This window comes from Gallinula chloropus (genome assembly GCF_964237585.1).
Source record: "Gallinula chloropus genome assembly, chromosome: 36".
Classification (NCBI taxonomy): Eukaryota; Metazoa; Chordata; class Aves; order Gruiformes; family Rallidae; genus Gallinula; species Gallinula chloropus.
In genome coordinates, this window is record NC_140121.1 from 162,441 (window position 1) to 175,820 (window position 13,380).

Below are 13,380 nucleotides of genomic sequence, written 5' to 3' on the forward strand. Positions count from 1 at the left end.
TGATGGGCAGGAACTCGTCCACCGGCAGCATCTTGCCCAGCGGTTCGGCCGCCAGCAGCCGCCGGGCGCCGCGCAGCGACAGGACGTAGCCCAGCGTCCAGTAGGAGTAATCGGCCTCCACCAGGTTCCGCACGCCGGGCACCGCGCGCTCCGGACGCTCCACCTGCATCCGCTTCCGCCCGATGTAGCTGCCGGACAGGGACCACCCTCGTTAGCGCCACGGGGCGGGGGGATTGATTATGCTCTGGTCATTAGCTGGGGAGGGGCTTTGGGGTTGGGATTAATTAGCTCTGGTCATTAGCTGGGGAGGGGCTTGAGGGGGTTGGGATTAATTAGCTCTGTTCATTAGCTGGGGTTGTGATTAATTAGCTCTGTTAATTAGCTAGGGAGGGGCTTGGGTGGGGGGAGGGGCTTGATTAATTAGCTCTGTTCATTAGCCAGGGAGGGGCTTGGGTGGGGGAGGGGGTTTGGGTGGGGGGAGGGGCTTGGGGGTTGTGATTAATTAGTTCTGTTAACTAGCCAGGGAGGGGCCTGGGGTGGGGGAGGGGCTTGATTAGCTGTTAATTAGCTGGGGAGGAGCTTGGGGGGTTGTGATTAATTAGCCCTGTTAATTAGCTGGGGAGCGGCTTGGGGTGGGGGAGGGGCTTGGGGGTTGTGATTAATTAGTTCTGTTAATTAGCTGGGGAGGGGCTTGGGGGAGGGGCTTGGGTGGGGAAGGGGCTTGGGCGGGGGGAGGGGCTTGGGGTTTGTGATTAGCTCTGTTCATTAGCTGGGGAGGGGCTTGGGGGGAGGGGCTTGGGTGGGGGAAGGGGCTTGGGTGGGGGGAGGGGCAAGGTGAGGGGGTGGGGCTTGGGGAAGGGGAGGGGCTTGTGAGGGGGAGGGGCTGGGGCAGGGGGATGGGCTGGGGCAGGGGGGAGGGGCTGGGGCAGGGGGGAGGGGCTGGGGCAGGAGGAGGGGCTTGTGAGGGGGAGGGGCTGGGCAGGGGGATGGGCTGGGGCAGGGGGAGGGGCTGGGGCGGGGGGGGCTTGGGGCAGGGGGAGGGGCTGGGGCAGGGGGAGGGGCTTGTGAGGGGGAGGGGCTGGGGCAGGGGGATGGGCTGGGGCAGGGGGGAGGGGCTGGGGCAGGGGGATGGGCTGGGGCAGGAGGAGGGGCTGGGGCAGGGGGAGGGGCTTGGGGCAGGGGGAGGGGCTGGGGCAGGGGGAGGGGCTTGGGGGGGGTCTCACATCAGGTCCCAGGCGATGGCCGCCGCCTCCAGCTCGCGCATCAGGTTCATCAGGCGGCGCTTGAAGAAGATCTCAAAGCGCAGATCGTCCTCGAACACCACGGAGCGGCCCAGCCCCCTGGCCACGATCTGGGGAGGGGAGGGGGCTCAACACCCCCCCAAAAAACACCCCCAAACGCCCCCCTGGATCAACAACCCCCCCCAAACACCCCCCTGGATCAGGGATGAGCCCCAAACCCCCCCCGGATCAACAACCCCCCTCCCCAAAACCCCCCCAAACACCCCCCTGGATCAACAACCCCCCCCCAACCCCCCGGGTCAACAACCCCCCCCCAAAATCCCCCCAAACACCCCCCTGGATCAGGGATGATCCCCAAGCAGCCCTGTAACACCCCAGGAGCCCCCTAACCCCCCCAGCAGCCCCCAAAAAACCTCCCCAGCAGCCCCATAACCCCCCAGCAGCCCCACAACTCACCCCAAAGCAGCCCTGTAACACCCCAGGAGCCCCTTAACCCCCCCCCCAGCAGCCCCCAAAAATCCTCCCCAGCAGCCCCATAACCCCCCTGGCAGCCCCACATCCCCCTCCCCAGCAGCCCCATAACCCCCCAACAGCTCCATAAACCCTCCTGGAAGCCCCATAACCCCCCCTGACAGCCCCATAACCCCCCTCCCCAGCAGCCCTGTAGCTCCATAACCTCCCCAGCAGCCCCATAACCCCCCCGACGGCTCCTTGCCCCCCTCCCCAGCAGCCCCACAACCTCCCAGCACCCCCACAACCTCTCCAGCAGCTCCATAACCCCCCCGACAGCTCCTTGCCCCCCCTCCCCAGCAGCCCCATAGCTCCATAACCCCCCCAGCAGCCCCACAACCTCCCCAACAGCCCCATAACCTCCCCAGCAGCCCCATAACCCCCCTGACAGCTCCTTGCCCCCCCTCCCCAGCAGCCCCATAGTTCCATAACCTCCCCAGCAGCCCCACAACCTCCCCAACAGCCCCATAACCTCCCCAGCAGCCCCATAACCCCCCTGACAGCTCCTTGCCCCCCCCTCCCCAGCAGCCCCATAGTTCCATAACCTCCCCAGCAGCCCCACAACCTCCCCAACAGCCCCATAACCTCCCCAGCAGCCCCATAACCCTCCTGACAGCCCCACACCCCCCTCCCCAGCAGCCCCATAGCTCCATAACCACCCCAGCAACCCCATAACCCCCCAGCAGCCCCATAACCCCCCTGACAGCTCCTTGCCCCCCTCCCATAGCTCCATAACCACCCCAGCAGCCCCATAACCCCCCAGCAGCCCCATAACCCCCCCTGACAGCTCCTTGCCCCCCTCCCATAGCTCCATAACCACCCCAGCAGCCCCATAACCACCCCAGCAGCCCCATAACCCCCCAGCAGCCCCATAACCCCCGCTGACAGCTCCTTGCCCCCCTCCCATAGCTCCATAACCCCCCAGCAGCCCCACAACCTCCCCAGCAGCCCCACAACCCCCCTGACAGCCCCACACCCCCCTCCCCAGCAGCCCCATAACCTCCCCAGCAGCCACATAACCCCTCCTGGAAGCCCCATAACCTCCCCAGCAGCCCCACAACCTCTCCAGCAGCCCCATAACCCCCCTGACAGCTCCTTGCCCCCCTCCCCAGCAGCCCCACAACCTCCCCAGCAGCCCCATAACCCCCCTGACAGCTCCTTGCCCCCCTCCCATAGCTCCATAACCACCCCAGCAGCCCCATAACCCCCCAGCAGCCCCATAACCCCCCCCTGACAGCTCCTTGCCCCCCCCCTCACCTCCTGCCAGACGCTGTAGTGGCTGAGGAAGCAGCCCAGCTCCCCCCGGGTGAGGGGCCGCCCGTGGTAGGGGTCCTTGTACCCCGGCAGCATCCGGATGCCCAACGCCTCCACCTCGCTGCTGTTCAGGGCTCTGCCGACAGCAGCTCCGCTGTGGGACCCTGTCCCAGGGCTGAGCCCACTCCCCCACCCCCCCAAAAAGGCACCATGGCCCCTCCAGAGGGTTTTGGGGGGGGGATTTGGGACCCACTTGCCATCCACGGCCTCCACCACCTTGCAGGCGATTTCCTGCTCGTGGAGCGTGCGCAGCATCCGCTGCCGCCGGTCCGCCCGGCGCTTCAGGTTGATCATGAAAACCTGAGGGGAAAGAGGGGACACCCCCCCCAAATTAAACCCCACATCCCATCCACTGAGCCAGGAAAATAGGGAGGGGAACCCCTAAATCCAGAGTAAAGGGCTGGGGGGAACCCCAAAGTGCAGTGAGGGGGGGTGATGAGGCAAACTCCAGGGGAAGGGGGCAGGAGGGATGGAAAGGGGGTGGGGAACCCCCAAATGCAGAGTAAAGGGCTGGGGGAACCCCAAAGTGCAGTGAGGGGGGGTGATGAGGCAAACTCCAGGGGAAGGGGGCAGGAGGGATGGAAAGGGGGTGGGGAACCCCCAAATGCAGAGTAAAGGGCTGGGGGGAACCCCAAAGTGCAGTGAGGGGGGGTGATGAGGCAAACTCCAGGGGAAGGGGGCAGGAGGGATGGAAAGGGGGTGGGGAACCCCCAAATGCAGAGTAAAGGGCTGGGGGGAACCCCAAAGTGCAGTGAGGGGGGGTGATGAGGCAAACTCCAGGGGAAGGGGACAGACCCTGAAAGGAGGGATGGAAAGGGGGTGGGGAGCCCCCAAATGCAGAGTAAAGGGCTGGGGGGAACCCCAAAACACAGTGAGGGGAGTGATGAGGCAAACTCCAGGGGAAGGGGACAGACCCTGAAAGGAGGGATGGAAAGGGGGTGGGGAGCCCCCAAATGCAGAGTAAAGGGCTGGGGGGACCCCAAAACACAGTGAGGGGAGTGATGAGGCAAACTCCAGGGGAAGGGGACAGACCCTGAAAGGAGGGATGGAAAGGGGGTGGGGAGCCCCCAAATGCAGAGTAAAGGGCTGGGGGGACCCCAAAACACAGTGAGGGGAGTGATGAGGCAAACTCCAGGGGAAGGGGACAGACCCTGAAAGGAGGGATGGAAAGGGGGTGGGGAGCCCCCAAATGCAGAGTAAAGGGCTGGGGGGACCCCAAAACACAGTGAGGGGAGTGATGAGGCAAACTCCAGGGGAAGGGGACAGACCCTGAAAGGAGGGATGGAAAGGGGGTGGGGAGCCCCCAAATGCAGAGTAAAGGGCTGGGGGGAACCCCAAAGCATAGAGAGGGGAGTGATGAGCCAGACAGACCCTGAAAGGCAGGAGGGGTGGAAAGGGGGTGAAGATGGGAACCCCTAAATGCAGAGTAAAGGGCTGGGGGGAACCCCAAAACACAGTGAGGGGAGTGATGAGCCAAACTCCAGGGGAAGGGGACAGACCCTGAAAGGAGGGATGGAAAGGGGATGGGGAACCCCTAAATCCAGAGTAAACAGCTGGGGGAACCCCAAAACACAGTGAGGGGAGTGATGAGCCAAACTCCAGGGGAAGGGGACAGGAGGGAAAGGCAGGAGGGATGGAAAGGGGATGGGGAACCCCTAAATCCAGAGTAAAGGGCTGGGGGGAACCCCAAAACGCAGTGAGGGGGGTGATGAGGCAAACTCCAGGGGAAGGGGACAGACCCTGAAAGGAGGGATGGAAAGGGGATGGGGAACCCCTAAATCCAGAGTAAAGAGCTGGGGGGAACCCCAAAACACAGAGAGGGGAATGATGAGCCAAACTCAAGGGGAAGGGGACAGACTGAAAGGCAGGAGGGATGGAAAGGGGGTGGGGATGGGGGGGTAGAGATAAGATTTGGGGTGAAAACCAGCCTGAGAATTCAGAAAAGAAGGGAAAAGCACCCCAAAATTCATAAGAGAGGCAAAAAGATGCCCCTACCCCAATTAAAAAAGGGGGATTCCTCTCCCCATGAAAATTTCAGGAGGGAGAAAGCAAACCCAAGCTGGGAGTGCAGGGGAAGGTGGGGGGTGCCCCAAAATTCAGCAAGGAAAACCAACCAGCCCCAAACTAAGAAGGGAAAAGCCCCCCCCCCGCCCAAAAAAGGGATTCCCCCCCCCACCTGTGCCCCCCCAACCTCACAGGCTGAGGGGGAGCACCCCAACACCCCCCATTCTGTGCTCACCTCATCAAAACCCATCTTATCAGGGACCTTGGGGGGGACCCAGACGTGGGGCGACGGCTCCGCTGGCGGGTGCTTCACTGGGGGGTGGGGGGGGAGGAGAGACACCGGCTGCCACAGCCCCCAGGATGGAGGGGAGGGGACAGACAGGAGGGGACAGACAGACACACACCCCCCCCACCTCCACCCTCCATGGCTGACCCGGGGTTTTTCCATCCCAGCTCCTCAAAGGGCCCTTTGTGTGTGTCCAGCAGCACAGGGAGGGGGGGGGGGTTTAACAGGGGGGGAGTTTAACGTGGCCAAGTGGGAGAGTTGGGACAGAACAACCCCCGGCAGCTCCAGGCTGAGGGGAGACTGTCTGGAGAGCTGTCAGGAGGAGAAGGACCTGGGGGTGTTGGGGGGCTGAACACCAGCCAGCAGTGTGCCCAGGAAAGCCCAGGGCATCCTGGCTTGTGTCAGCCCCAGTGTGGCCAGTAGGGCTGGGGAGGGGATTGTGCCCCTGGGCTGGGCACTGGGGAGGCTGCAGCTGGAGTGCTGGGACCAGTTCTGGGCTCCTCAGCATCAGGAGGACATTGGGGGGTCCTGGAGTGAGTCCAGAGAAGGGCAACCAGGCTGGGGAAGGGGCTGGAGGGTGAATCCTCTGAGGAGCAGCTGAGGGAGCTGGGGATGCTCAGCCTGGAGAAGAGGAGGCTGAGGGGAGACCTTCTCCCCACCTGAAGGGAGGGTGCAGAGAGGTGGGGGATGGTCTCTTCAGCCAGGGGACAGGAGCTGGGACAAGGGGCAATGGCACTAAGCTGGGCCAGGGCAGGGGCAGATTGGATTTTAGGAACAAATTTGTTACTGAAAGAGTTGTCAGGGCTGGAACAGGCTGCCCAGGGAGGGGGTTGAGTCACCATCCCTGGGGGTGTTCAAGAAAAGGGTGGATGAGGCACTTGGGGATCTGGTTTAGCACAGGATGGGAAGGGTTGGACTGGATGATCTTCAAAGGTCTCTCCCAACCTGGGGATTCTGGGATTCTGGGAATGGGGGGGTGGAATTGGGGGGTGGAATTGGGGGGTGGAATTTGGGGGTGGAATTTGGGGGGTGGAATGGGGGGTGGGTCCTGCCGCTCACCCATGATCTCCAGCTGGACGTGCAGGAAGCTCTCGGCCTCGTCGCGCAGGGTGCTGTGCGCCCGCAGCGGCACCGGCAGGAAGCCGAACACCTCCCGGTTACACACGAACATCTGCACCTCTGCAGGGCAGAGCGGGAGGCTCAGGCTCAGGCTCAGGCTCAGGCTCAGGCTCAGGCCCAGGCCCAGGTTCAGGCCCAGGCCCAGGCCCAGGCTCAGGCCCAAGCTCAGGCCCAGGCTCAGGCCCAAGCTCAGGCCCAGGCCCAGGCCCAGGCCCAGGCCCAGGCTCAGGCCCAAGCTCAGGCCCAGGCTCAGGCCCAGGCCCAGGCTCAGGCCCAGGCCCAGGCCCAGGCCCAGGCTCAGGCCCAGGCCCAGGCTCAGGTCCAGGCTCAGGCCCAGGCCCAGGCTCAGGTCCAGGCTCAGGCTCAGGCCCAGGCCCAGGCTCAGGTCCAGGCCCAGGCCCAGGCTCAGGTCCAGGCCCAGGCCCAGGCTCAGGCTCAGGCCCAGGCCCAGGGCCAGGCTCAGGCCCAGGCTCAGGCTCAGGCCCAGGCTCAGGCCCAGCCTGGCACCGGCAGCCCCCCACCCATCACCAGCAGCCCCTTCCCCAGCACCGGCAGCCCCATCTTGGCACCGGCAGCCCCCCACCTTGCACCCACAGCCCCCTCCCAGCACTGGCAACCCCCCACCAGCCACCGCCAGCCCCTTCCCCGGCACCAACAGCCCCCCACCCGGCACCGGCAGCCCCATCTTGGCACTGGCAGCCCCCCACCCACCACCAGCAGCCCCATCCCCAGCACCGGCAGCCCCATCTTGGCACTGTCAGCCCCCCACCTTGCACCCACAGCCCCCTCCCTGTCCCCCTCACCCGCCCGGCGACAGGAGAAGGCGAAGACGATGATGTCGTCGAAGGCCCAGGTGTAGTCGGGATGGGGGGGGTAGAAGGCGAGCGCCCGCGCCGCCTCCTTGCGCAGGTCCAGCAGGAAGGTGGAGTGCACCATGGGCACGGCGAAGCAGCCGCGCCGCTCCCGCTTCCGCACCGGCAGGTACGCCGGCGTCCGCCGGTAGTAACCCTGGCAGGGAGCTCGGCTCAGCCCTGGGGTGGGAGAGCTGGCACCCAAGGGACCCAGCACCCAGGGGATCCGGCACCCAAGGGACCCGGCACCCAGGGGACCCGGCACCCAAGGGACCTGGCACCCAGGGGACCCGGCACCCAAGGGACCCAGCATCCAAGGGACCCAGCACCCAGGGGACTCGGGGGATGTGGCACCCAGGGGACCTGGCACCCAGGGGACGTGGCACCCAGGGGACCCAGGGGACTCGGGGCACGTGGCACCCAGGGGACCCAGCACCGAGGGGACCCAGGGCATGAGGCACCCAGGGGACCCAGGGCACGAGGCACCCAGGGGACCCGGCCCACAGGAGACTGGGGGGATCCAGGACCCAGGGGACCTGGCCCCCAGGGGAACCAGCACCCAGGGGACCCAGGGTATGTGACACCCAGGGGACCCGGCCCCCAGGAGACCAGGGGGATCCAGCACCCAGGGGACTCAGCACCCAGGGAACACGCATTCCCCGGCATACAGAGAACACAACACCCAAGGGATGCTGCACTCTGGTGACCCCGAGGACCCAGGACCTGGAGAACGTGGCACCTGTGGGACTCGGGGCATGTGGCACCCAGGGGACCTGGCACCCAGGGGACCCAGGGGATGTGGCACCCAGGGGACCTGGAACCCAGGGGACCCAAGGCATGTGGCACCCACGGGACCTGGCACCCAGGGGACCTGGCCCACAGGGAACCAGTGGAATCCAGCACCCAGGGGACTTGGTACCCAGGGGACCTGGGGCATGTGGCACCCAGGGGACCCGGCCCCCAGGAGACCAGGGGGATCCAGCACCCAGGGGACTCAGCACCCAGGGGACACGCATGCCCTGGCATACAGAGAACACAACACCCAGGCAATGCTGCACTCTGGGGACCCCGAGGACCCAAGACCTGGAGAACGTGGCACCCATGGGACTCAGGGCATGTGACACCCAGGGGACCCGGCACCCAGGGGACCCAGGGCATGTGGCACCCACGGGACCCAGGACCCCCAGAACCCACAAGACCGGGGGTCACCCAGCACCCACCGGGCGCTCACCTGCGCCGTCATCCCGCACCAGAAGTTGGAGTAGGCGGCACGTGAGTCCAGCATGGGCGCCACCACCGTCTTGTTCTCAGCCATGAGCAGCCCCAGCGTGTCGGGGTTGGTCAGGACGTTGTCAGCATCCAGGAACTGGAGGGGGGGACGGCACCGTGGGTGGAGGAAACTGGGGTTATGGGTTGGGGGGGGGACACGGTTTCCTGAGCAGCGGGACCCTCTTACCAGCACGTAGTCGGCCCAGATGGCGCGAGCCGACTCCAGCGCCGCCTGACGCAGCTTCATCACGTGCTCGTAGCGGGAAGGGGTCCAGTGCTTGGGACCCTCCTCATCGGGGTACGACCTGGGGTTGGGTGGGGATTCAATACCCTCCTACCCATGGGGAACACCCCCCTTGGGAGACCCTCTGCTCACCCCACACCCCGGGGAAACCCCCTGAACCAGGGTTCAGGAACCCACTGGGACCCCAAACCCCTGTTTAGGTCAGGAATTGACCACTCACACCCCCTCCCCGAGCTCCCCCCCAGCCTCAGTACCCCCCCCAAGCCCAGCTCACCGCGGCTCCTCCATGGGCCGCCACTCCACGCGGTGGTAGAGCCCCTGCACCCGCACGAGCCAGTCCCGCAGCAGCGCCGTCGTGTTGTCCACGCTGTGATCCACGGCCACCCTGTGGGGCAGGACACGCGTTAATCCCCCCACACACACACACCGCACCCTGGGGCTGCTGGGTGCCCCGTCCCGTCCCCCACATCCCGTCCCGTCCCGTCCCGTCCTCCTCCATCCCGTCCCGTCCCACCCACCACAGCGCCGTCCGGTCCCGTCCCGTCCCGCCCCCCCATCCCGTCCCATCCCGTCCCGTCCCTCCCGTCCCGTCCCCCCCCATCCCGTCCCGTCCCGCCCGTCCCGTCCCGTCCCGTTCCCCACGTCTCGTCCCGCCCACCCACGTCCCGTCCCGTCCCCCCCATCTCGTCCCGTCCCGCCCCGCCCGTCCCTGTCCCATCCCGTCCCGTCCCGTCCCCCCCCATGCCATTCCGTCCTCCCCCATCCCGTCCCGTCCCGTCCCGTCCCCCACATCCAGTCCCGTCCCCCCCAATCCCGTCCCGTCCACCCCACCCCATCCCATCCCGTCCCGTCCCCCCCATCCCATCCCGTCCCGTCTCCCCCAATCCCGTCCCGTCACCCCCCATCCCGTCCCGTCCCGTCCCGCCTATCCCACCCCATCCCATCCCGTCCCGTCCCATCCCATCCCATCCCGTCCCGTCCAGTCCAGTCCCGTCCCGTCCCGTCCCGTCCTCCCCCATCCCGTCCCGTCCCGTCCCGTCCTCCCCCGTCCCGTCCCGTCCCCCCCATCCAGTCCCGTCCCCTCCCATCCCGTCCGGTCCCGTCCCGTCCCCCCCAATCCCGTCCCGTTTCCCCCCATCCCGTCCCGTCCCGTCCCCCCCAATCCCGTCCCGTCCCCCCCACCACAGCGCCGTCCGGTCCTTGGGGTGCCGCAGCCGCTCCAGCGCCCCCAGCGTGACGGGCAGAGCGTGGGCCGCGTTCCGCGCCACCAGCGCCACCATCACCCGTGGGGGCCGCAGGGCCGACTCGGGGCTCCAGCGCTCCTCGGGGAAGTACCCGCGGACCGGCCCCGGCCCCGCCGCCAGCAGCAGCAGCAGCAGCGGCGGCAGCAGCAGGAGGAGCGGCCGCGGCCCCGGCCCCGCCGCCGCCGCCATCGTGCGCCGCCCGCGGCCCCGCCCCTGCCCCGGGACACGCCCCCTCCCCTCCGGCCACGCCCCGCGGTGTGCGGGACCAATTATGGCCGGGGGCTCGCTTGGCCACGCCCCCCTCCCTCAGGCCACGCCCCCGCCGTGTGCACAGCCCGCTATGGCTGGGGGGGGGTCGCTGGCCACGTCCCCACATGGCCACGCCCACATTGGCCACGCCCCCTTTGCCTTCCGCAGAGCCCTCTGGCTGGGGGGCTCGCTGGCCACGCCCCCAAAGAGAACGTGTCTCCCTCAGGCCACGCCCCCGCCGTGTGCAGAGCCCGCTATGGCCGGGGGTCTCGCTGGCCACGCCCCCCAGTAGGCCACGCCCACAGTAACCACGCCCCCCTCCGCAGAGCCCTCTGACTGGGGCTGGCTGGCCACGCCCTCCTGCAGGCCACGCCCCCGCCGTGTGCAGAGCCCGCTATGGCTGGGGGGGTCTCGCTGGCCACGTCCCCACATGGCCACGCCCACATTGGCCACGCCCCCTTTGCCTTCCGCAGAACCCTCTATGGCTGGGGGGGGCTCGATGGCCACGCCCCCCCTGCAGGCCACGCCCCCGCCGTGTGCAGAACCCGCTACGGCCGCAGGTCTCGCCCGGGTTCCCGCCTCAGTTTCCCCGCTCTGCGCTTCCCTTCTCCCGCCTCAGCCTCAGCACCAGGACAGGACCCGACCTCGGGACTCAAAGGCAAGGCCCAAGCGGGGTTAAACCCGGGATTAAACTCGGGATTAACAAGCTCAAACACCACCAACCCCCGGGGGGAACCTGCTACCCGTCCGTCCATCTGTCCGTCCTCACATCACCACCACCCCGATACCCCCAAACCAGCTCCTCTACGGTCGAGTGGGAAGAACCAGGAGCAGAGGAGCCCAAACGGGTGCGTTTAATCCCCTCCCACGGCGCAGCCAGCGCGAGGAACCGCGTGACGCCCTCACCGGGCGCGACCGCCACCCTGCCGCCCGCTCCACGGGAGGAGATGAGGACGGGGGAGAGCGGCGTCCCGCTGAGCACCGGGTGTTCCAGGAGACAGTAATCAAAAATACACCCCCCCCAAAAGCCCCCCACACCGTGTTCCGTGCCGCGCCGGGCTGTGGAATGGCAGGAGCTCTACAGGATGGAATGTTTCTCCAGGGGCAGAGTCAGCTCCTTGGCTGCTGCTTCATCCAGGAACCAGCGCAGCTGCCCGGAGCCCGGCCGGACACGTGCAGCAGGAAGGGGGTTTTCCTCATCACCTTCCAAAATCCGCTGTTGGGGGAGAGGGGAGGGGGTTGTGGCTGAGCCGTCAGCGGGAGGGAACAGCAAGCTGTGCCCTCAGGGGTTGAGTGAAACCCCCTTGATTACTCATTCCAACCCCACAACCAGGCTGGATATTTCATCCCAAAGAGGAAGAGTTCGGGCACCTTTAGCACAGCAGCTTTTCCCTCTCCCGTGGCCACGAACACGACCATCCGCGCGGCGTTCAGCACGGGCAGGGTTAACGTCACCCGCTCGGGCGGCGGCTTCGGGGAGTCGGTGATGGCAGCCACGATTTTCTCTTCCTCCTGCCAAGGCAGAAAAAAAACCCCCCAAAACCCAACGTGAAAGGCAGGGAACCCAGCCCCCTCCACCCCCCACACATAGAATTGTAGGGGTGGGAAGGGACCTCAAGAGATCATGGGGTCCAACCCCCCTGCCCAAGCAGCTCCCCAGGGCAGATCACTCAGACAGGCGTCCAGAATCTCTCCAGACTCCACCACCCCCCTGGGCAGCCTGTCCCAGGGCTCCCTCACCCTCACTGGGGAACTCCTTCCCCATGTTGGTGGGGAACCCCCTGAGCTCCAACTTGAGCCCATCACCCCTTGTCCTGTCCCCACAGACACTGAGAAGGGGCTGCCCATTCCCCCTGCATCCCCTGCTTCAGATAATTATAGACTTTAATTAGTTCCCCCCTTAGTCTTCTCTTCTCCAGGCTGAACAGTCCCAGCTCACTCAGCCTCTCCTCACAGGGGAGATGCTCCAGGCCCTTCAGCATCTTCGTGGCCCTTCTCTGGACTCTCTCCAGGAGATCCCCTTGTGTTTGTAAACCGCAGCACCCACCACCCACCCCTCAATTGGGCCCCAGCACCCATTGAAGGGCTGGGGGTGATGGGATCCCCCATGGGCTCCCCAGCCGGAGCTGAGCTCACCTGCAGCAGGGGGTGGCCAGGGAAAAGGGAGCAGGTGTGTCCATCCGGCCCGACCCCCAGCACCAGGAGATCAAAGACCGGCACGTCCTCACCCGGGAAAGCCTGTGGAGAGACAGAACCGGGGCTGGGAACACACTCTACCCACCCCCCACCCCCTCCCCCACTCCCCCAGCCCCTCCCCCTCTCCCCTTTCATCCTCCCCCCCGGGGGCCGGTACCTGGCGCAGCCGCTCGGCGTAGTCATCGGCAGCAGCGGCGGGAGGCAGCCCGGGGCTGAGGGTCAGCACCCGCGGCCCGGGGCCGGGCAGCCGGGGCAGCAGCCGGGTCTGCGGGGACGAGCGAGCGGGGAGGCCGGTCAGGGCCGGGCCGGGGCCGGTCCCCCGGAGCGCGCAGGGCGGCGGGAAGTAACCAGCCCGGCCCCGCTCACCTTGTAGGCCCCGGCGGTGCTGTCCGGGTGCTCGAGGGGCACCAGCCGCTCGTCGCAGAACGCCAGGAGCCAGCGAGCCGGGGCGGCACCGGCGGCGGCACCGGCGGCGGCGGCGGGGGGCAGGTCCCGGGCGAGGATCTCCACCAGGCTGCCTCCCGAGAGACCCAGCGAGAAGCGCCCGCGCTGCTCCGCCACCGCCGCCGCCGCCTGCTCGGTCACCAGCTGCGCCAGGGCCGGGCCCAGCTCCTGCGGCGACGGGAAGACGGAGACGCGGCTCCGGGGATCGGAACCGGGACCCGGGGCGGCCATGGCGGCGGCGCGCAGGAAGTGACGCTGCGGACGCGACGCGGCGTTACCTAGCAACGCGCGGCCTAGGCCTCCCGTCGACTCACTGAGGCCCGGCTTCCCCCTCCCTCCCTCCTTCCCTCCCTCCCCGGGCTCTCCCAGCTCCACCCCGGCTTCAAGCACGAACCCCGTGTCCCCGTCC

The 13,380-nt window shown here is 67.0% G+C and overlaps 2 protein-coding genes across 2 annotated transcripts; both read right to left on the reverse strand.

Annotated features, from left to right (window-relative positions):
* Position 1: 1 nt before the first annotated feature.
* On the reverse strand, positions 2 to 10,271 carry COLGALT1 (collagen beta(1-O)galactosyltransferase 1; the record flags this gene model as incomplete). Its single annotated transcript, XM_084277785.1, has 11 exons — positions 2 to 188; positions 1,224 to 1,351; positions 3,009 to 3,141; positions 3,259 to 3,365; positions 5,305 to 5,381; positions 6,415 to 6,534; positions 7,278 to 7,482; positions 8,557 to 8,691; positions 8,782 to 8,899; positions 9,113 to 9,223; positions 10,021 to 10,271. Coding segments are annotated over 11 exons (1,572 nt in total), but the record flags the coding sequence as incomplete, so codon positions are not given.
* Positions 10,272 to 11,174: 903 nt separating this feature from the next.
* On the reverse strand, positions 11,175 to 13,206 carry PGLS (6-phosphogluconolactonase). The gene is made up of 5 exons (XM_084277833.1): positions 12,894 to 13,206; positions 12,685 to 12,792; positions 12,468 to 12,569; positions 11,703 to 11,843; positions 11,175 to 11,547 (listed from the first exon to the last, which is right to left on the reverse strand). Exons 1-5 carry the CDS (start codon positions 13,200 to 13,202, stop codon positions 11,410 to 11,412), a joined length of 798 nt encoding a protein of 265 aa, XP_084133959.1. The 5' UTR covers positions 13,203 to 13,206; the 3' UTR covers positions 11,175 to 11,409.
* Positions 13,207 to 13,380: the final 174 nt, after the last annotated feature.

Coding starts and splice junctions, on each gene's coding strand:
- PGLS (XM_084277833.1), bottom strand. CDS start 13,202: ATGGCCGCCCCGGGTCCCGGTTCCGATCCCCGGAGCCGCGTCTCCGTC. Junction 11,844..12,467: donor CTGGCCACCCCCTGCTGCAG/GTGAGCTCAGCT, acceptor CTGCCTTGGCAG/GAGGAAGAGAAAATCGTGGC. Junction 11,548..11,702: donor GAAAAGCTGCTGTGCTAAAG/GTGCCCGAACTC, acceptor CTCCCCCAACAG/CGGATTTTGGAAGGTGATGA.